This window comes from Sander lucioperca, chromosome 5 (assembly GCF_008315115.2).
Source record: "Sander lucioperca isolate FBNREF2018 chromosome 5, SLUC_FBN_1.2, whole genome shotgun sequence".
Lineage (NCBI taxonomy): Eukaryota > Metazoa > Chordata > Actinopteri > Perciformes > Percidae > Sander > Sander lucioperca.
This window is the reverse complement of record NC_050177.1, coordinates 857,663-879,268: the sequence shown is the minus strand read 5'-3', so window position 1 is coordinate 879,268 and position 21,606 is coordinate 857,663. Positions and strand designations below refer to the sequence as shown.

The window sequence follows — 21,606 nt, the reverse complement described above, 5'->3', positions numbered from 1 at the left end:
TAAGCTTCTCCTGGGACCGCGAACCTCCTATGGCGCCATTTTGATGCTAATAAGCCATCACCTCCTGTTAGCATCCCATTGACTGCCATTCATTTTGGCGCCACTTTGACAGCGAATAACTTTACATCTGAAGCGTTTAAAGACTCTATTTGTCCGTTGTTTATTTCTAAAGAAACACGACAATGTATAAAAGGCTCCATTACCTTGTACCTCACGTTATGGCTCCGTAGTAGACGTTTTTGTAAAAATAGGCTAACGATTGTGTCATAACCACGGGACTTACTGTCGCATAGTAGACAAATTACCATATAGTACAGGAGAAGCTCGCAGGCAGTTTCGACTTACATTAGCTGTTTAAGTTTAATTACTAATGTTAACTAGCATTTTAGTTAGCAATAATTAGCCTGTGCCTATGTTATCTCCTTACATATACCTACGCTCTCCGTCTCTGCAAGATTGGCAATGATTGAGATTTCTCTTGGCACAGCTACCAGAAGACTTAACAACTTTCAGACACGTTGCTCACGGCACATTTACGTCGTCTCTCTCAGTTTGAGGCTGCTCAGTAACGCTCGGCGCTCACCGGAAAAGTGCTTCTAAAGGCCTTCACTGGTCTCCGTCCAGAGCAACGGGATCTGTTGGTCCATTCTTATATACTGTCTATCAAAATGTCAAAATGTATGCCTCCATGCCGGTGTGCCAGTTTAGCTGGTGATCATGTTAACTGGTGATATTTGCATGAAATCAGTGAATATTCAACAAGGCCCTGCCCTGCATTCTGCTCTGCCTCCGCCCCTCGAGTGCAAGAGGCTCACATTTTCATGAAGTGTTTGCAAGTGAGACAAAATAATGGATATCGCTGAAAACATCAAGAAGATGAAGTAGGTTCATCTTTGCCTCACATACCAAAACCTAACTGATGTACAACAAACAGGCATGACCCCACTTAACACTTTATTCCGTTTTGTGGGTAAAAATGAAACACGTCAGTCATGCGCAAAACGTGATCATTTATCATTGTTATTGTGGGCCATCTCATACGAAGAATGTGAAAGCATATCTCAGCACAATCTCTTTCAACCTGTGCCACAAGTCAACTGATTATAGTTGTGTTTAATTTCATTAGACCCATAGTATGTCTGTGTCGACCCAGAATCACGATGTTTGTCTTAAGGTAGCCATAGATACACTATTGTTATGACCATATGGCCATTGAATGTTTTGCAGCAAAGTGCTGATCCTCGTTTTCTCTCGGGCGACTTAGTGTTATCTTAGTCTCGGTTAAGTTATGAAGTGAGTTGCAGCAAAAGTCTAGTGATTTGAAGTGAAGAATGAATGAAGCTTATTTTCTCAGAGTTTGACTTTTATTTATCTCGCACATAATTTGTTGGCCTACTTTGACGACACAAAATGGTCATTATGGTATATGATTACAAAACGTTGATGTACTGAGAGAGTTTGATAACATTCAGATATGTTGCTGTTTCAGATTCCTAATATGGGTCTAATGAAATTAAACACAACTATAATCAGTTGACTCGTGGCACAGGTTGAAAGAGACTGTTTGTGCTGAGATATGCCTACACATTCTTCGTATGAGATGGCCCACAATAACAATGATAAATGAATGACGCGTTTCATTTTTACTCCCAAAACGGAATAAAGTGTTAAGTGGGGTCATGCCTGTTTGTTGTACATCAGTTAGGTTTTGGTATGTGAGGCAAAGATGAACCTACTTCACTGTTTCCAGGCTTGCATTTGCCCATGTTAAATTGTGATATCACCAGTTAACATGGTCGTATATTTCTCTCATATGTTAACCTGTTAACTTAGACTAAAAGTCCAATATATAGATAGACATCACAAAACCATTTCAGTGTAGTGTAGTGGTATAGATGATGTAGAAACTGGTCCATCAATTTCTTTGTCCATGACATCCAAGGTTCAAATCCCAGCTAGATCTCTAGTGCGTTGTCTTGTTTTATTTTTTTCCGTTCATACAGTATGTGTTGTATTTGTGTGGATAATGATTAAACGGACATGCATTACAAATAAACTGGTGATGTTTTCAGCGATATCCATTATTTTGTCTCACTTGCAAACACTTCGTGAAAATGTGAGCCTCTTGCACTCGAGGGGCGGAGGCAGAGCAGAATGCAGGGCAGGGCCTTGTTGAATATTCACTGATTTCATGCAAATATCAAGGTCCTATGTTCCCCGTTTTTCCCAAAAAGGGTCCTATGTTCCCCTGTAGCAATACAGACCGGGGAGCATAGGACCTTTTTTCTGGAAAAGGGTCCTACGCTCCCTGCAATCTATCAATCTTTACGGTAGGGTTAGGTGTGGGCTAGACATGGAATTTGGCAGTAATGGTGGAAAAAGTAACAGACCGGGGAACATAGGGAACATAGGACCCTTTTTCAAAAAAAGGGTCCTATGTTCAGGTGCATGAACAGGAATTAATTACTCGTGATTACAATAATACAATACCAATACAATAATGAATGGCTACAACATGAACGCAGCCCAAAAAGTGGATCAGCTGCCGGGTTTCCTCCGGCGTCCCTGTGTGTGATACAGGACGGTATATGTAAAGCACGTATCGATGTCTCCAAAGCAAGTAGTGTTATGCACTGATATCAAACGAAATTCGCTGCTAATGGAGTTTAGTTAACACTGTAGACGTGCATGGAGTTCATTCAAGGCCGAGAAATGCGGGACTGTTGTGCAAATCAGCAATGTAGGGTAGCAAACTAGCGATTTTTAAAAACGTTTCAATTAAGAACATGGTTGCAAATATACACAGTGTAAATGTAATCTTAGGCTGGCCACAATAAAAGGCCACTCTAAAATGTGCAGTTTTACTGTATTGGAGGGGTCCGGGGGGGTCCGAAAACCAGTCAGTATCTAGTGTTCATCCCTCTCTCTCTTTCTCTCTCTCTCTCTCTCTCTCTCTCTTTCGACCTGACTGCAGTTTGTTGTCGTAACCGATTTGATTGGGCAAATGCTCACATTCAATGGCGTCTGGCACTTTGGAGAGGTGTTCTCTTCACGGATGAACCCTAACCCTAACGGTAGGGTTCCACACAGCGAAACACCATGCAAATTACGGCCAGCGAAATATTGCCTCGGGGGCGTGGTCACGAAAACAACATGCCAGACCGCAACAGAACACTGGCTGCTAGGCAGCTAGCAGAGAGGGTTGAAGCTAGGTAGCATAGGTAGCTAGCAGGTAGTTTGCTATCAAGCTATCGTTGCTATTGTAGCTTGTGAAATCTGTGTTGATACAAGCGTCAATGTTCGCCAACAAAACATGTAATCAAACAAATGCACAAATAGCCTAGCTGCCTGGCTAGGCTTACAATGAAATCCAATGTCCGAACATGCTAGTCGGCTAGCTGAAAAGTTTGACTGTTTAAACTAACATATACAGTGGTCTATTTAGTGGTGTATGTGCCCTGACTAAGTTTGTGTGTCATATATATCACAATTCGTGTTGATACAAGTACCAATGTTCGTGTAGAAACATTTTAATCACATACAAATTTTCATGATACAGCGCTGATAACCTCCGCCATCTTGGGCAGACTTTTTTTGTAACTCCCGCCTCCAAACACAAACACGCGGACCTGATTGGTTCTCGAGTGGTCCTCATTTGAATAAAGTTAAACTTTCGTCAACTTTGTTTCGCTTGCCTCGGCGATTCGCTCTCATCTCGCCCAATCAGGGCGATTTTCGTCTCCATTCAACCTCAATGAGAGTGAAGCGAAATTTTGCTGTGTGGAACCAAGGGGGGTAAGCTTCTCCTGGGACCGCGAACCTCCTATGGCGCCATTTTGATGCTAATAAGCCATCACCTCCTGTTAGCATCCCATTGACTGCCATTCATTTTGGCGCCACTTTGACAGCGAATAACTTTACATCTGAAGCGTTTAAAGACTCTATTTGTCCGTTGTTTATTTCTAAAGAAACACGACAATGTATAAAAGGCTCCATTACCTTGTACCTCACGTTATGGCTCCGTAGTAGACGTTTTTGTAAAAATAGGCTAACGATTGTGTCATAACCACGGGACTTACTGTCGCATAGTAGACAAATTACCATATAGTACAGGAGAAGCTCGCAGGCAGTTTCGACTTACATTAGCTGTTTAAGTTTAATTACTAATGTTAACTAGCATTTTAGTTAGCAATAATTAGCCTGTGCCTATGTTATCTCCTTACATATACCTACGCTCTCCGTCTCTGCAAGATTGGGAATGATTGAGATTTCTCTTGGCACAGCTACCAGAAGACTTAACAACTTTCAGACACGTTGCTCACGGCACATTTACGTCGTCTCTCTCAGTTTGAGGCTGCTCAGTAACGCTCGGCGCTCACCGGAAAAGTGCTTCTAAAGGCCTTCACTGGTCTCCGTCCAGAGCAACGGGATCTGTTGGTCCATTCTTATATACTGTCTATCAAAATGTCAAAATGTATGCCTCCATGCCGGTGTGCCAGTTTAGCTGGTGATCATGTTAACTGGTGATATTTGCATGAAATCAGTGAATATTCAACAAGGCCCTGCCCTGCATTCTGCTCTGCCTCCGCCCCTCGAGTGCAAGAGGCTCACATTTTCATGAAGTGTTTGCAAGTGAGACAAAATAATGGATATCGCTGAAAACATCAAGAAGATGAAGTAGGTTCATCTTTGCCTCACATACCAAAACCTAACTGATGTACAACAAACAGGCATGACCCCACTTAACACTTTATTCCGTTTTGTGGGTAAAAATGAAACACGTCAGTCATGCGCAAAACGTGATCATTTATCATTGTTATTGTGGGCCATCTCATACGAAGAATGTGAAAGCATATCTCAGCACAATCTCTTTCAACCTGTGCCACAAGTCAACTGATTATAGTTGTGTTTAATTTCATTAGACCCATAGTATGTCTGTGTCGACCCAGAATCACGATGTTTGTCTTAAGGTAGCCATAGATACACTATTGTTATGACCATATGGCCATTGAATGTTTTGCAGCAAAGTGCTGATCCTCGTTTTCTCTCGGGCGACTTAGTGTTATCTTAGTCTCGGTTAAGTTATGAAGTGAGTTGCAGCAAAAGTCTAGTGATTTGAAGTGAAGAATGAATGAAGCTTATTTTCTCAGAGTTTGACTTTTATTTATCTCGCACATAATTTGTTGGCCTACTTTGACGACACAAAATGGTCATTATGGTATATGATTACAAAACGTTGATGTACTGAGAGAGTTTGATAACATTCAGATATGTTGCTGTTTCAGATTCCTAATATGGGTCTAATGAAATTAAACACAACTATAATCAGTTGACTCGTGGCACAGGTTGAAAGAGACTGTTTGTGCTGAGATATGCCTACACATTCTTCGTATGAGATGGCCCACAATAACAATGATAAATGAATGACGCGTTTCATTTTTACTCCCAAAACGGAATAAAGTGTTAAGTGGGGTCATGCCTGTTTGTTGTACATCAGTTAGGTTTTGGTATGTGAGGCAAAGATGAACCTACTTCACTGTTTCCAGGCTTGCATTTGCCCATGTTAAATTGTGATATCACCAGTTAACATGGTCGTATATTTCTCTCATATGTTAACCTGTTAACTTAGACTAAAAGTCCAATATATAGATAGACATCACAAAACCATTTCAGTGGTGTGTAGTGTAGTGGTATAGATGATGTAGAAACTGGTCCATCAATTTCTTTGTCCATGACATCCAAGGTTCGAACCCCAGCTAGATCTCTAGTGCGTTGTCTTGTTTTATTTTTTTCCGTTCATACAGTATGTGTTGTATTTGTGTGGATAATGATCAAACGGACATGCATTACAAATAAACTGGTGATGTTTTCAGCGATATCCATTATTTTGTCTCACTTGCAAACACTTCGTGAAAATGTGAGCCTCTTGCACTCGAGGGGCGGAGGCAGAGCAGAATGCAGGGCAGGGCCTTGTTGAATATTCACTGATTTCATGCAAATATCACCAGTTAACATGATCACCAGCTAAACTGGCACACTGCCACAGGTGTTGACATGTACATCTGTGGCTGTTTGTTGCAGCATTTTCTCTCCACCACTGTGGTATTTCTCTGCATTGCTGACCACAGGCTGATTATGAGACAATGGGCCCCAGGCCACAGAGGGGTCATCCCTTCCCTATGTTCCCCGCTCGGGGAACATAGGGATTTTTAGAAAAAAGGTCCTATGTTCCCCGTTTTTCCCAAAAAAGGTCCTATGTTCCCCGTTTTTCCCAAAAAGGGTCCTATGTTCCCCTGTAGCAATACAGACCGGGGAGCATAGGACCTTTTTTCTGGAAAAGGGTCCTACGCTCCCTGCAATCTATCAATCTTTACGGTAGGGTTAGGTGTGGGTTAGCCATGGAATTTGGCAGTAATGGTGGAAAAAGTAACAGACCGGGGAACATAGGGAACATAGGACCCTTTTTCAAAAAAAGGGTCCTATGTTCCCCAGTCTCATACAAACAGGGGAACATAGGACCCAGGGAACATAGACACGCTCCCGGCACAGATATGCAAACGCTTCACCATCTTTCCTAGGAGCAAAAGTGACAGGCTTGTGATGCTTTTTTCTATATTTTTGTTCTTTGTGGTCATTTTGGGGCTGTTTGAGGTCATTTTGTGTAGTTTTGGGTGACATTTTGCAGATGAAGGCCAGGTGGGCCTGTGACACGTTGGGCCCCCGGGCCTTTGCCCGGTAGGCCCGTTCAGTGGTCTAATCCATCCATGTCTCTGACAGAAGCACCACGAGAGTTGCTGGGACAGGAGGGACAGGTAGAGGAGCAGCGGGTACCAATTGGCTGATGATAATGTCAAACATTAGGTTGCCAAACTTTGCTCCAAAACTTAGCCTGCCTGCTTTGAATCCAAGTGTTAAATGTGTTCCTAGTTCCTATTTTAACTCATACCTGCAAACTCAGAAGTGCTGAAAAAGGTGACACATTCCTCCTCAAACTCTTCAGATCTACACGATTCACGTGGATGACATTTTCCCATTCAAAACGGCGATTTTCGCCGAAAAGCGACTAGTTCGCAGGTATGTTAACTGAAGCTCATAACATCAATAGCTAAAATAAAACAGCAAATGTTACATTAGGTGAAATGGTAATTGTTTATGTTTAGAAACAGACAATTACTACTTTGGCTAGCGGAGCACTTAGACTATATTGGTGGGGCAGTGCCCCCTCGTGCCCGGTCCCGTCAGGACCACAACTGTCGTGTGTACTTTCCGGTGCGTCTTTCCGTCTGTGCGTCGCTCTTTCCGGTCCGACCCTTTTCTCCCTCCGCTCCGGTACCTTTTCTACTCTGCGGCCCACGTGCGGATTTAATTCGGTTTTTCCCTCTAAAGTTGTTTGTAAAAGTTTGGACCAAATGTCGACGTCTTTCGAGCAGATGAGGGCGAACGTGGGTAAACTCCTGCGAGGAATCGACAGGTACGGATGAAGCTCTTAACGAACTGATAACCTGGCGAGACAAGCTAAGGCTAGCTTAGCCTGTTGGCTAATGTTTTTAAGCTAGCGTTTGTTGAGATGTCAGTGTGAGCCCATTCAAAGGCGCTTGATGCGCGGTTCTTAAAGTTCTGTAGTTGTTACTTTTGCCGGTCTGATGCCAATGTGAACACTGCATTATATATATCAAAGTAAAATTACATTATTACTGAAAAAGCAGATTTGAACAGCAGCTAACGTTAGCTAGCTGTGCTCGAGTGACCTGCCAACATTTCCCTATTAAACCATTTTAATCAGTGGTGGAAGAGGTCAAATTGTACATAAAGGTAAACCGTAAGAGTACTCTTTGTGCAGTAAAATGTTCCCTGTCAGTGTTTCCCTGTTATATCTGATGTTTCTGGATTAATATTCCTGCTGCATTAATGTGTATGTTGCATTTTACTGCTGTAGATGTTTAGGGTTGTGCTCATTTTAACTCCTTTATATACTGTTGGGTAGTTTAATCTGCAGCAATGCATCATACTCTATAAGATCATCATATGTTTGTAGCGTCGCTGTCCTGTGAGAACCACGTATCTCTAAAAAAGTTTTTAAACGTTTCATGGTGTCAGAGAAACAAATGAAAGACTTGTTATCTTCTAATTTTAGATGAAGATAATTCATTCACCCCGAAATATTTTTGAAAGCTGCCCTTTGAAGCTGACATTAGCTTAAACAAGCTGATTCTTGTTGTCAAAGATATGAAGCCAAACATTTGTTTCTCAGGACTGCTGCTTAATTACTCTTGTCATTCCAAATACGTTAAATTAAAAGGTGCTGCTAATGTCTGGCCTGCAGTCTGGAATATGTATATCCACAGCACAGAAACACTGATTCATCCCTACTTGGTTAATAGGTAAAGGTCTGGTTTCTCCCCACAGGTACAACCCAGAAAACCTTCCTACGTTGGAGCGCTACGTGGAGACGCAAGCTAAAGAAAACGCTTACGACCTGGAGGCCAACCTGGCTGTCCTGAAGCTGTAAGTTCCATCAGCCGCCGTTCAAATACAGGCAAATGATGTTAGCTGACACAGGACAGTTTGTTTAGGCTGAATCCCATTTCTCTGTCCTACCCCTTCGTCTTACCCCTAGCCCTTGTCCCTCGGTAAGGGGTAGGGGTGAAAACATACCCCTATGAAATGAGACACCACTTGGTTGGTATATCTGTTTCAGTTAACACTTTCTTTGTTAACAAAAAGCTGTCTTTATTGCCAAATAAAGTAAACATAACATTATTACAACTATTAGAACCATAACTTACATGTCACACACATAAAAAAGGCACTCAAATGTATAAAACTAAAAAAAAAGACACACAAGACCACAAAAAAACTACAGCTATTCTGAAATTCCAGACCCCCGTCTGATGCCTTTTGGCCAGTAACCTTTCCCTCCATACCTCATTTCTCTCATTAGTGTCCTGTATCATAACCAACAACAATGTACAGGTGCATGAACAGGAATTAATTACTCGTGATTACAATAATACAATACCAATACAATAATGAATGGCTACAACATGAACGCAGCCCAGAAAGTGGATCAGCTGCCGGGTTTCCTCCGGCGTCCCTGTGTGTGATACAGGACGGTATATGTAAAGCACGTATCGATGTCTCCAAAGCAAGTAGTGTTATGCACTGATATCAAACGAAATTCGCTGCTAATGGAGTTTAGTTAACACTGTAGACGTGCATGGAGTTCATTCAAGGCCGAGAAATGCGGGACTGTTGTGCAAATCAGCAATGTAGGGTAGCAAACTAGCGATTTTTAAAAACGTTTCAATTAAGAACATGGTTGCAAATATACACAGTGAGGAAAATAAGTATTTGAACACCCTGCTATTTTGCAAGTTCTCCCACTTAGAAATCATGGAGGGGTCTGAAATTGTCATCGTAGGTGCATGTCCACTGTGAGAGACATAATCTAAAAAAAAAAATCCAGAAATCACAATATATGATTTTTTTAAACTATTTATTTGTATGATACAGCTGCAAATAAGTATTTGAACACCTGTCTATCAGCTAGAATTCTGACCCTCAAAGACCTGTTAGTCTGCCTTTAAAATGTCCACCTCCACTCCATTTATTATCCTAAATTAGATGCACCTGTTTGAGGTCGTTAGCTGCATAAAGACACCTGTCCACCCCATACAATCAGTAAGAATCCAACTACTAACATGGCCAAGACCAAAGAGCTGTCCAAAGACACTAGAGACAAAATTGTACACCTCCACAAGGCTGGAAAGGGCTACGGGGAAATTGCCAAGCAGCTTGGTGAAAAAAGGTCCACTGTTGGAGCAATCATTAGAAAATGGAAGAAGCTAAACATGACTGTCAATCTCCCTCGGACTGGGGCTCCATGCAAGATCTCACCTCGTGGGGTCTCAATGATCCTAAGAAAGGTGAGAAATCAGCCCAGAACTACACGGGAGGAGCTGGTCAATGACCTGAAAAGAGCTGGGACCACCGTTTCCAAGGTTACTGTTGGTAATACACTAAGACGTCATGGTTTGAAATCATTCATGGCACGGAAGGTTCCCCTGCTTAAACCAGCACATGTCAAGGCCCGTCTTAAGTTTGCCAATGACCATTTGGGTGATCCAGAGGAGTCATGGGAGAAAGTCATGTGGTCAGATGAGACCAAAATAGAACTTTTTGGTCATAATTCCACTAACTGTGTTTGGAGGAAGAAGAATGATGAGTACCATCCCAAGAACACCATCCCTACTGTGAAGCATGGGGGTGGTAGCATCATGCTTTGGGGGTGTTTTTCTGCACATGGGACAGGACGACTGCACTGTATTAAGGAGAGGATGACCGGGGCCATGTATTGCGAGATTTTGGGGAACAACCTCCTTCCCTCAGTTAGAGCATTGAAGATGGGTCGAGGCTGGGTCTTCCAACATGACAATGACCCGAAGCACACAGCCAGGATAACCAAGGAGTGGCTCTGTAAGAAGCATATCAAGGTTCTGGCGTGGCCTAGCCAGTCTCCAGACCTAAACCCAATAGAGAATCTTTGGAGGGAGCTCAAACTCCGTGTTTCTCAGCGACAGCCCAGAAACCTGACTGATCTAGAGAAGATCTGTGTGGAGGAGTGGGCCAAAATCCCTCCTGCAGTGTGTGCAAACCTGGTGAAAAACTACAGGAAACGTTTGACCTCTGTAATTGCAAACAAAGGCTACTGTACCAAATATTAACATTGATTTTCTCAGGTGTTCAAATACTTATTTGCAGCTGTATCATACAAATAAATAGTTAAAAAATCATACATTGTGATTTCTGGATTTTATTTTTTAGATTATGTCTCTCACAGTGGACATGCACCTACGATGACAATTTCAGACCCCTCCATGATTTCTAAGTGGGAGAACTTGGTAAAATAGCAGGGTGTTCAAATACTTATTTTCCTCACTGTATGTACAGGACTGTGTAGAGCACAAAACAAGACTTTCGTAATTTTTAAATCAATTCTTTAAGCCGAAAATACTTACATTTGTGGGTCTCTCTGGTCGCCATTGTTGCCGGCTGCGCAGTGTATTCTGGGTACCCCTTGCTTTCAAGTAAGCTCGCGACTTTGCTTAAAACTGAGGGGTATCTACCCCCTTCCCCTTAGCCCTACCCCGCGATCGAAATGAGAATTGGGATAGCCCTTATTCTCACGTGAACGTGCAAAACTAAGGGGAAGGGGTAAGACAGAGAAATGAGACGCAGCCTTGATCAGCCCGTCACTTTGAGAATTATCTGGAGTCCCTTTGTGTGGACTGTCAAGGGAGCCAACGTGGTGGGGGGAGTCCTGTCGGCAGGGGGGATAATTAGTTTTCTACTTACTTTGTTGGTTGCTTTTCCTTGTGTGAATGTGTTTTAGTTGTATTAACAATGAAGTTGTTAGCTGGTTTCTCCTGTTTTTAGTTTCTTCTGTCAGTTTGTAGTGATTCTTGTTGACAAAAGCATGGATTTAAAAAAAAAGAAAAAAAGATTGTAACATTTAACAAGATCAATTTTACATGTCCACCTAAGACCGGAAAAATAAAGTGCTTCACAAAATATGTCAAGTGATTGTGAATACATCTTTACCTCTGCAGGTACCAGTTCAACCCAGCCTACTTCCAGACTCCGGTGACCTCCCAGATTCTGCTGAAGGCTCTGACCAACCTGCCACACACAGACTTCACTCTCTGCAAGTGTATGATCGACCAAACACACGTATCCTTTTGGTGCTGTGTCACCTGTCTCACGTCATCTGACTGTTGAAGCCTTTGTAGCTCCCGTTTACTAATATGTGCACATTTTATGGCCTCCCTGGCAGTCTGTACTGTACGACGCAGACCGTTATCGTCGAGCTGCGAAGTCAAAGTGAAGTGCGAGTTGACACAGAACTGATGATCGCAGAGAACGGGGGGTGTTTGGTAGACATTGATCTTAATGTATTTAAGCACATTGAGTCTCCTACTTTAGGATTGTATCTGCATTTTCTAAAGATATAATTAAGGAATGTTACAAGTAGAAAAAACAGTGTGTTAACTTTATGTGCTGTCAGTGGAACCCCAGTGGGCAAAATGGAAATGTTTATCCCTATGTGTAGTAGGGCTGTGCAATTGATCGAATTTTAATTACGATTTCAGCTCCTACCGATCACAAAAACAATGTCGTCGAGAAAAACAATTATTTTGCACATTGCATTTTTTTTTTTTTTTTTTGTCTTGTGTTCTGAAGGGGAATTCAAAAAGTTCAAACAGGAAAAGTATTAAGGGAAATTTCAGAGTTCATGGTGTTTTCACCGTTGATTTCACGTTTTTAAAAAAAATAAATAAATAAATGCAACCACTTTTCCAAAAGTCACGAGGCAAAAATAATCGTGATTATGATTTTATTTTATTTTTTTCCATAATCAAGCAGCCCGAATATGTAGACATGACAGGTTTTGGTGAAATAATATTTGTAGTACATGTGATAAAAGGTATGCAAGTACAACATTGTTACCAGTGTATTTGTATAGAAGAAGTGTGTAAAAATGGGTCCAGGATGGATGGACAAGGGGGAGGGCGGGGGGGGGGGGGGGGTTAGGCAGGCTCTGTCTTTGGGTCGTGGTGCGTTTCCTTGACTACAGTGTCGCAGCAAGAGGAGCGTCCCATCAGACAGATCCTCTACCTGGGGAACCTGCTGGAGACGTGCCACTTCCAGAGCTTCTGGGTACGACACACACACACACAGTCATTACTGACTAATCCATCATTAAATACCTTTCTCGTGACATTTCTGTCCTTCTTCTGAGAACTTTTTGTTCTCGTCCTCTTTTCCAAACTTGCGAAAGACTTTGTTCTCTTGGTGTCATTTCATCATGTCCTCTTCCTTGTCTTCCTGACAGACGAGTCTTGAGGAGAACAGAGAGCTCATCGACGGCATTACTGGTTTTGAGGATTCTGTACGCAAGTGTGAGTATCATCTTCTGACTCACCACGGTGGACGTTAAGTTCTTTTCTGTAAATATAACCAGTCTGTGAAAAAACAACAGGAAACGGGCGTAGCCATACTGGAACGATTGTTTAAACGTGATCACTATTGTCTGTCGTTTAAATCATCTTCCTCTTCAGTCATCTGCCATGTAGTGGGCATCACCTACCAGACCATCGAGCACCGGTTACTGGCTGAGATGCTGGGAGACCCGCTGGGTAAGAAGTCTGGAAATGTACAGGCCTGCGGCCCATCTTTAGGCAATACAGTGACGCGGTGACAAACCTGACTGAACTTTCCAGCATCAAGCCCATTGTCTCCCTCTGTTTGTCCAGACACGCAGGTGAAGGTGTGGATGAACAAGTACGGCTGGACGGAGAACGAGGAAGGACAAATCTTCATCTTCAACCAGGAGGAGAGCGTCAAGCCCAAGAACATCGTGGAGAAGATCGACTTTGAGAGTGAGTGCTGCCGCTCAGATAAAAGATAAATGAGGATAATCCACTTGAAATTGAATCAAATTAGGTGACACAAACTTCAGCATGTATCAAGTGGCCTTGTGCCGGCTCTTTAGGTCAACCAGTTCTAACGTACAGTATGTAACACGTAACACTGCACTGCATCAGGAAATTAACATGACTAGTTGAACTTGTCGTGTGCTTTTGGGTTTCTGACTCCTCGTGTCTGATTGTTAATGCTGCAAGTTGCAATATTTCCCGTCAGTTCATGAACTGACCTCAGTTGCATGATTTTGCACACAGGGTTTTTTTTTTTGCTTAACGTTGACTGCACTTCTAGTCTTCTTCTGCATTTAAGGGGTAGTTGGGATCTTTTGAAGTGTGGCTGTATGAGCCACTTCTCCATAGTCAGCGTGTTAGCTGCAGTAGACGGCAGTTTGGAGGAGCAGAGAGGAGTACCGACAGGGAAGATAAGCTATGCACTGCTGTGGACGGGGGCAGCAGCTTAATGTATTTTACATAAGAAAATCCATATCAGTTTAAGTGTACGCTAGATTTCAGATATTTCCACAGCTTTATTTTGCCGTCAGACAAGTTTCACAAGTTATTATATGCTGATTGAAAGGTGAATGAACAACATATTACAGACATGGCTTGCCCTGCATAAAGTTTTAAGCATATTTTTGTCAGTTTCTGTATAGTTTTCTCTGAATCTAGATTTTCAAACCTGAGGTTTCATGTTAAGGGTGCTCCAATTGATCGGGAATTGATCGTTATCGGCCGATAAAGGCTTTAAATAGTTTGATCGGTGGTCTCCATAAAGGCTGATCAGATAGGCCAATCAGATGACGCACTACTCGTGAGAAAATGTTCTATACGCAGCTAAGTTACACACCAACCAGACGGCCGACCGTTGGCAGAAAAAGCAGTTGGACTGATCAGTCTCCCCGAGTTGGTCAAAAAAAAAGTGCCTCGAACCAGGGTGGGAAATTAGCCTTGTATCCTTGTAATGGATTGGACAGTTTTTGTCAAAGAATGCTGTTGCTAAGTAACAATGCACAATGCTTATAGGAATCGCGTTACGTTACTGCTAATGAATCCCTAACATTTCCGGATTTTGCTGCTTCATAATAAAAACATTCAAATACCAAAATAACGGAGGACTTTTATTGTGAAGAACTTACAGGAAATGAAACCGTTCACAGCCGGGGCTTTGACCACGCATAGTCGAGTAGCTAGTTTTCAGCGCTAGTCCGGGACGCCGTGTAACTAGCTATCTAGCTAGCTGAGCTGAGGTACAGACGAAAGGAAAATTATCTGTTAAAAAATGTGGCGACATATCCCCGGTGTTAAGAGGCCCGCCGCGGAGTCAGCAGTAGCTATGGATGTACAAGCTGTTGAGGGCAAAGTAAAGGAAAAGGGAAGGATACTTATCAAACAAGTGGCGCATTGACAAAACGTACAGCGAAAGACCGTGCAAAACATTTCAGACCGTCCTGCCAACCTGTTTACATTTTAACGTCAATGTAGACTGTAACGATGTTTAAGTCGCTTGAAAGCTGCTGCCGTTTTAATCCTGTTGGTTCTCGGCTGCTCAGTTCTACCCCGCGACTGACGACACACACACACACACACACACACACACACACACACACACACACACACACACACTGGATGCAGGAAAAACCGGAGATGAGACGTACAGGATGACCTAAATTGAGGACAGCTACACTTAATACATCCATGAGCTACACTCGTTATTGTAAGATCAATGATAAGTTAAAGTCCAATAAGTCCTTTATCAAACCGTATGAATGTGTGTCCCAGGCCAGGATAGGAAATTAACTTGCAATGAAAAGATCAACAAACTACTGACACATAATAAATACATTATATTAATAAAATATGTATTAATAATAAAACATAATTTAATAAAGCAATTCAAAATATGATAGTGCACTCTCTTTTATAAATTTGAATTCTGGAAAAAGTGGCTGGTAAAAAATGTAAGTGGCCCCACCCTGCTCAGAACACACTAAAGACACACTGAAGAACACACTGACAGTTTTTTTGTAATTTATTCCGAATAAGGCTTTAGCTATATGTTAAACTCTAAGCTGTTTAAGGTGTGTTTCTAACAGAGGAAGTGGAATGTTGAACGTTTCCTGTCAATAAAAGTAAACCGTTGACAATTCACAATACATTGTCTTCTGTTCATTTTAATACTTATGCATTGTTGTTAAGAATATTAAAATTAATATATGATGAATATATGACGTGATAAATAGGTTTCAAATAGACCCGGTGATCGGCATCGGTCGACACCGCTCACAGCAATCGGTGATCGGCCCCACAAATCCTGATCGGAGCACCCTTATTTCATGTCATTCCAAAATGAATATCTTTGGCATTTTACATTTGTGTTTTGGTGCACAACTATAAACACAGTAAGAAAAAAAGCAATTACTGTCTGCAAAAGTCAAGAAACCCAATTACAGAAAAGAAAAATCTACATAAAAAATGTGAAAAAATACTATAGAATATATTTACAATATATCTGTTTTTAAAATATACAAACTGTACAGTTTGTGCAGGGAATTGCTAAATTTGCTAGGCATGTGCAAAAGTTCACAGTAGTACGAGTACATTGCAGGGAAAATCTGCATTGCAATGGAGATAATACTCACCTGGATTTAATCCAGTCATATTTCATACAGATGAGAAGGATGAATCGACATGTCTCAAAATTGACATTGAGCTGTTTGTTTCTATGTTGACGAGTGACTAGAAGGTAAGTGTTGATATTCTTTCTCTGTTTTCATCTCTCACTGTTTTGTCTTTTCTCAGGTGTATCCAGCATCATGGCCACATCTCAGTGATGCAAACACACACACACACACACACACACACACACACACACACACACACACACACACACACATATATCCACACACACACATTAAGCACGGCAGATTCAACCAGGTCATTTGTATTCATAATCACTCTTTTCTCAATAAAAGTAATTTATCATTTACAGCCTGTGTCTGTGTTTGCTGCTCTTTAGACATTCTTAAATCCTTGGCATCTGTTGCTTCATCACGTTAACTCCTTTCAGTGGAAGTGTTTGCCAGCTTTTCCCAGAAAAGACATGACATGACATGAATCAGGGCACCAGGCTTAAAGCCGCTGCTTAGACTTTAAGTTAGGTGTTGAACTATTGCTTAAATTCTCAGAAAGTGGCCATTGATCCTTGAAATAAAAAATGTTTGATGTTAAGGTCCTTTAGACAAAAGGCTTTTAGTAACCCCTGGTTAGAAGGTCAGATGGTGGAAGAATTACTTAGATCTTGTTCTAAAATAAAAGTAGCCACTGTAAAATACTCAAAGTACAAATCCTACATTTAAAGTTTTACTTAAAGCAGTGTGTTGGATTAAGTGGTATATCTCAGTGAGGTTGAGTGAGAACCTATGGTGGCCTTCAGGGAACGTAAAACAAGCCTAAAGACCCTCTAGATCCAGTGTTTGATTTGTCCATTCTGGGCTACTGTAGAAACATGGCATGAACAGGGCCTAAATCTGTGTGCCCAGTGCTCAGTTGGTAGAGCGGGCGCCCATATATAGAGGTTTACTCCTCGATGCAGCAGACCCGGGTTCGGCGCCGACCTGCGGCCCTTTGCTGCATGTCATTCCCCCCCTTTCTCTACCCCTTCATGTCTTCAGCTGTCCTGTCAAAGTATAGGCAGAAAATGCCCCCCAAAAATAAATAATCTTTAATGTTAAAATGCAAAAGTATCAGCATCAAAATATAAAGTTCCAAAAGTAAAAGTACTCTTTGTGCAGGATGGCCCATTTCAGAATATTATATATTATATATCTGGATTCTAATTATTGATGCATGAATGTGTTAATCACTGTAATGCTTCTGCATGATTTATTTTTTTGGTTATATTGTGTATTTATCTGAATCTGCAAAGTAACTTGTAACAAAAGGTATAAGTAGTAATATAATGCACTTAAAATGGCGGCCTGAAACCGGATGCGGAAACCAAAATTTTTGTTAGCGAAACCAAAATTCCCCGCCCTCCCTGCTGTGATGTAATCCACAGGGTGTTGGGGTTAAACCAGTCTAGTGGAATGGTATCTTGATTTGAATGGTATTAAAAAAACTAGTTATACTAGTTGTTTTCAAACTCTGACAGTGGGTCACCCCTCAGACAAAGCAACATCAGTGCAAAGTTTTTGGGAGTCCTAGCATTAGTTTTCAACCATCTGCTCTATTATAGCCTAATAATAATGTTGTTTGATGTAACTTTAGACCAAATACATAAAAAAGGTCTGTCCTTTTTTTTTAGTTTCTGACTCTGGGGAAAGAAAATGGGGAGAAACAGTACTGTAGGAGCCAATTATTGTTTAAGAACAATAGTTATTACTTTAAGACTTAACCATATTTTGTTTATAGTTCTGATCCGCTGATTTTGATTGACAGCTAGGGTACTGATTGACAAATCGGCCGCACCAAGTAATTGTGGTTGTATTATAATTAATGTGATAAAGGGGGAAGTTGGAAACATCAGTGCAAAGTTTTTGGGACCCCCACCCTCCCTACTATGATAATCCACAGGGTGTTGGGGTTAAACCAGTCTAGTGGGGTGGTATCTTGATTTGAATGGTATTAAAAAACTAGTTATAGTTGTTTTCAAACTCTGACAGTGGGTCACCCCTCAGACAAAGCTTGGGAAAATGTGCCCCACCTAACTAAATTATGTTATGTGGGGTCACATACACAATACTTGCTCCTATATATAATAGTTTGATGTAACTTTAGACCAAATACATTAAAAAAGGTCTGTCCTCAGACATTTTTTAGTTTCTGACTCTGGGAAAAAATGGGGAGAAACAGTACTGTAGGAGCCACTTGTTTAAGAGCAATAGTTATTATTTTAAGACTTAACCATATTTTGTTTATAGTTTTATAGTAGTTTTTTTGAGACCCCTGTTGTAGGCTATTCTATAAGATCTTTTGTTGATAACTTATGTAATAACTAATGTAATAACTGTTCACTTCCATTCACTGGTCCTCCCCTGAAACAGTTTTAGTTTCCCTGGGGAGCCCTGCCTGTGTCTTGATTTGAAGGGTGTAAAAAACTAGTTAAACGTGTTAAACCATCCTACAGGGGGGGTGTCTTGATTTAAAGGGTATAAGGGTCCGTGTTCTGACAGTCTTTGTGAGGTACACTGCTTTGTTTCAAGGGGCCAACTTTTATTTCTTTTCTTCATTTATTTTTTGTTTTAACTTTTTAAAGTACATAAGTACTACATGTACAATATGTAGCAATGAGGTAGAAATGATTATAAAGAATACCAGATATAAAACTACATAAGGATGGAATCAAAATCTTAAGCAGTTCTCAACTAAATGTAATTACAGAAATGGTGACAGTCTTTGAATAAAAGTGATTGAGGTGGCTAAGTTGGCATCCCTGTGAGACTCGATGCGCTTATCATAGGTTCAGCTCATGGGTTGGTTGTGACTGTGACCTTTCATCATATCTCTCAGTAATGAATAACTTTTTTTAATTATAACATCTAAAGCATGTGAAATATACACCCTATCTGAATATCTGCCATTTATTTTCTTTATATCAGGTCTGTCTGTATGGCGTTTTACTCTCTAGCTGTAATGCAAATAAAAAAAAAAAAGAAGACACAAATATAACTTCTTATCCATATGCCTGTTACACTGTGCTCTATTGCACCTTTAGGGAGACAAAAAAATAAAGAAGCAAATACGTGACAAGATCTGTTGTTGTCGGAGTTATTACAAATACTATTTAATTTGAGTGGAACATTTCCTCTTTTTAACATACATTACTCATGAATAATTGCCCTCTTAAACTTGTGAAATCTGCGCTTGTTAATGGCACTTAAGGCTTCTTATCGCCTTCTTGTCAAAAACCTTGCAATGACTATAACTACATCTTAAAATTTGTCACCAAGCTATATCTAACTTTTATTGCAGTGTTGGGTAGTAGCTGTACTTGTTTAACTTTGCGATGTGGTGATCAACATTTTAGTAGCGGTGGGAAAGTTCAGTGTTTTTTTTTATTTTATTTTTTATTTTTGGGGCGACAAGATAATGTAGGGCAGAGTAAACAAAAAACAAAAAAAAGCAAACTAAAACTGCACCACCGTTATGGAAACATTTCCCATAAGCCTATAAAAGAAATGAGCTGAAAAAGACGAGACAAAGGCTAAATACCAAAAGAGGTTATTCAAGCTTACTGCAGGTTACAAAACCCCCCCACTTATCCGCCATAGTGTGCTCTCTCATGACTCCCTCTTACTTGTGATAATTCAGTCTGTGCTCATCCATATGTCCATAATTTCACCAAGTAGCCCCAAACTGTAATAATATCAATAATGTAACTTCAACATAAGTTATGTCTTTTAATTCGAAAGGACAAAGTGTATAACTAAAAATGACAATGAATAGCAGATTGTATTAATAATATATATGCTTTTGTTCTTGGTTATCCTCTTGGGTGCCCTGTCATTTTTTATTTTTATTTTTTCTATTTTTTTGTGCTGTGAATCTAAATGTTGTCCTACTTTATCAATTGGTACAGCTTAGTGCAAATCTAGGTACAGCATTTTTGACAATAATCTAACGTGGTGTTTGTTTTTTCCACTTTAGATGCAGTCATCAGCCCTCTCACAACTTCACTCTCAAAAGTTATGGTGACCATGACTAATTATTTAAAATATGCACCAGAGGGGGTGGGTGGTGTTGGCCGTAAGAAGTGAACACTTATTTCTGTATTTATTTTATTAGGGGCAGAGCAGCAAAGTAATTCATGTTACCATGCATGATAGCTCACCTTGTACACACTCACAATCTTCATTAGCGACGTGCTAATATGAAAAGAAAAAAAAAAAAGCTTTAAAATGAGACAAAAAAATCGCTTTCTCTTTTCCTTTAGTGTTCTACAGCTGTGTCGGTTTTGTGTTCTCTGTGAACAGTTGTGGTTAATTTGTGCAAAATTAAATATATTGGCTTCACTTCAGTTGGGCTTCATTACCTTACACAGGTTTCATGTGTGTGTAAAATACTTACATACTGTTTGGTGTTCTCTCAAAAGGTTTCCTCAACAAACAAGCAGAATAGGTGCTGACATTTTGCTGCTTTCATGTATTTGTCTATCAGAGATAACTAACAAACTGAGGTAGAAAGGAACGTAAGCTATACATAATAGGTTTCATTACTTATTAAACAGCAGCAGATATACTCTACATATCATCACTTTCCTGAGTTTTCAAATGGAGAACACCAAAAGAATGGTAGATTTTATATTTATGTGAAACACTGTGAATTACTACTGAAACAATATTTTACCAGCAATTAACATAGTAATGTATTGTTTAGATTGAAGTCACATTGTAAAATAATTGTTTTTGTAATGTCAACTATAATGGTGAGGCTAGTACAGCAAGCAAATTAACCTTGGGTTTGTTAGAAAACAAATTGCATTGTTCCAACAAAAACAGTATGTAAGTGTTCAATCATTTTATTTTTTTGTTTTTGTTTTCAAAACTTCAAATATGTCTGAAAATATACATAAACATACGGCCAACGTATTTCATTTAATTAATTAAATTATGAATTTAATTTACACAATAGTAATGACAAGCTTACTAGTCTGTAGTTAATGTAGCCACTAAGGTAGCTGGTATCCACAGATACAGTTAAGCTTCAAAGGTTCCCTGTGCAACATGCATGTTTAACATTCACACATGCAGTAATGTATAAATATCTATGAATATGTCAATAATTATTATTTATTATAGTTAGTGCACCATAAAAAGGGTCTGTATAAAGGCTTTAGGCATTTAGGTTTAAAATGCAACTCAATTTGATAAAATATGTAGCGGGTGGGTCCCTGCTCCGTCTTTCTTTCAGCTAATGGGTCCTTGGCCTAAAAAACGTTGAAGACCCCTGAACAAAATGTGGGAGTGACTGTCTGACACGGACTTAGTGAACTTAGCAGCACCACCCACACCTTTCGTGCAGGTGAGCCTCTACCTGCCCCGTGTAGCTTCCCTACAGGGCGTGGCGTCAGTGGATTTGACCATCCATCTTCTTCCGCTTATCCGGTAACGGGTCGCGGGTCTGT

General features: G+C 40.5%; 1 protein-coding gene across 4 annotated transcripts; it reads left to right on the top strand.

Annotated features, from left to right (window-relative positions):
- Nucleotides 1-7,242: 7,242 nt before the first annotated feature.
- Nucleotides 7,243-16,472, top strand: eif3k (eukaryotic translation initiation factor 3, subunit K). 4 transcript variants are annotated; one of them, XM_031304233.2, is made up of 9 exons: nt 7,243-7,471; nt 8,407-8,505; nt 11,610-11,730; nt 12,640-12,717; nt 12,893-12,959; nt 13,119-13,196; nt 13,314-13,439; nt 16,284-16,326; nt 16,369-16,472. In XM_031304233.2, the coding sequence occupies exons 1-8, from the start codon at nt 7,410-7,412 to the stop codon at nt 16,313-16,315; spliced, it is 663 nt and encodes a 220-aa protein (XP_031160093.1). In that variant the 5' UTR covers nt 7,243-7,409; the 3' UTR covers nt 16,316-16,326; nt 16,369-16,472. The 4 variants fall into 4 exon arrangements, with proteins under 4 accessions (XP_031160093.1, XP_031160090.1, XP_031160095.1 ...); XM_031304230.2 differs by having other exon boundaries at nt 16,284-16,349; nt 16,384-16,472; XM_031304235.2 differs by having other exon boundaries at nt 12,643-12,717; nt 16,284-16,472.
- The last annotated feature ends 5,134 nt before the right edge of the window (nt 16,473-21,606 follow it).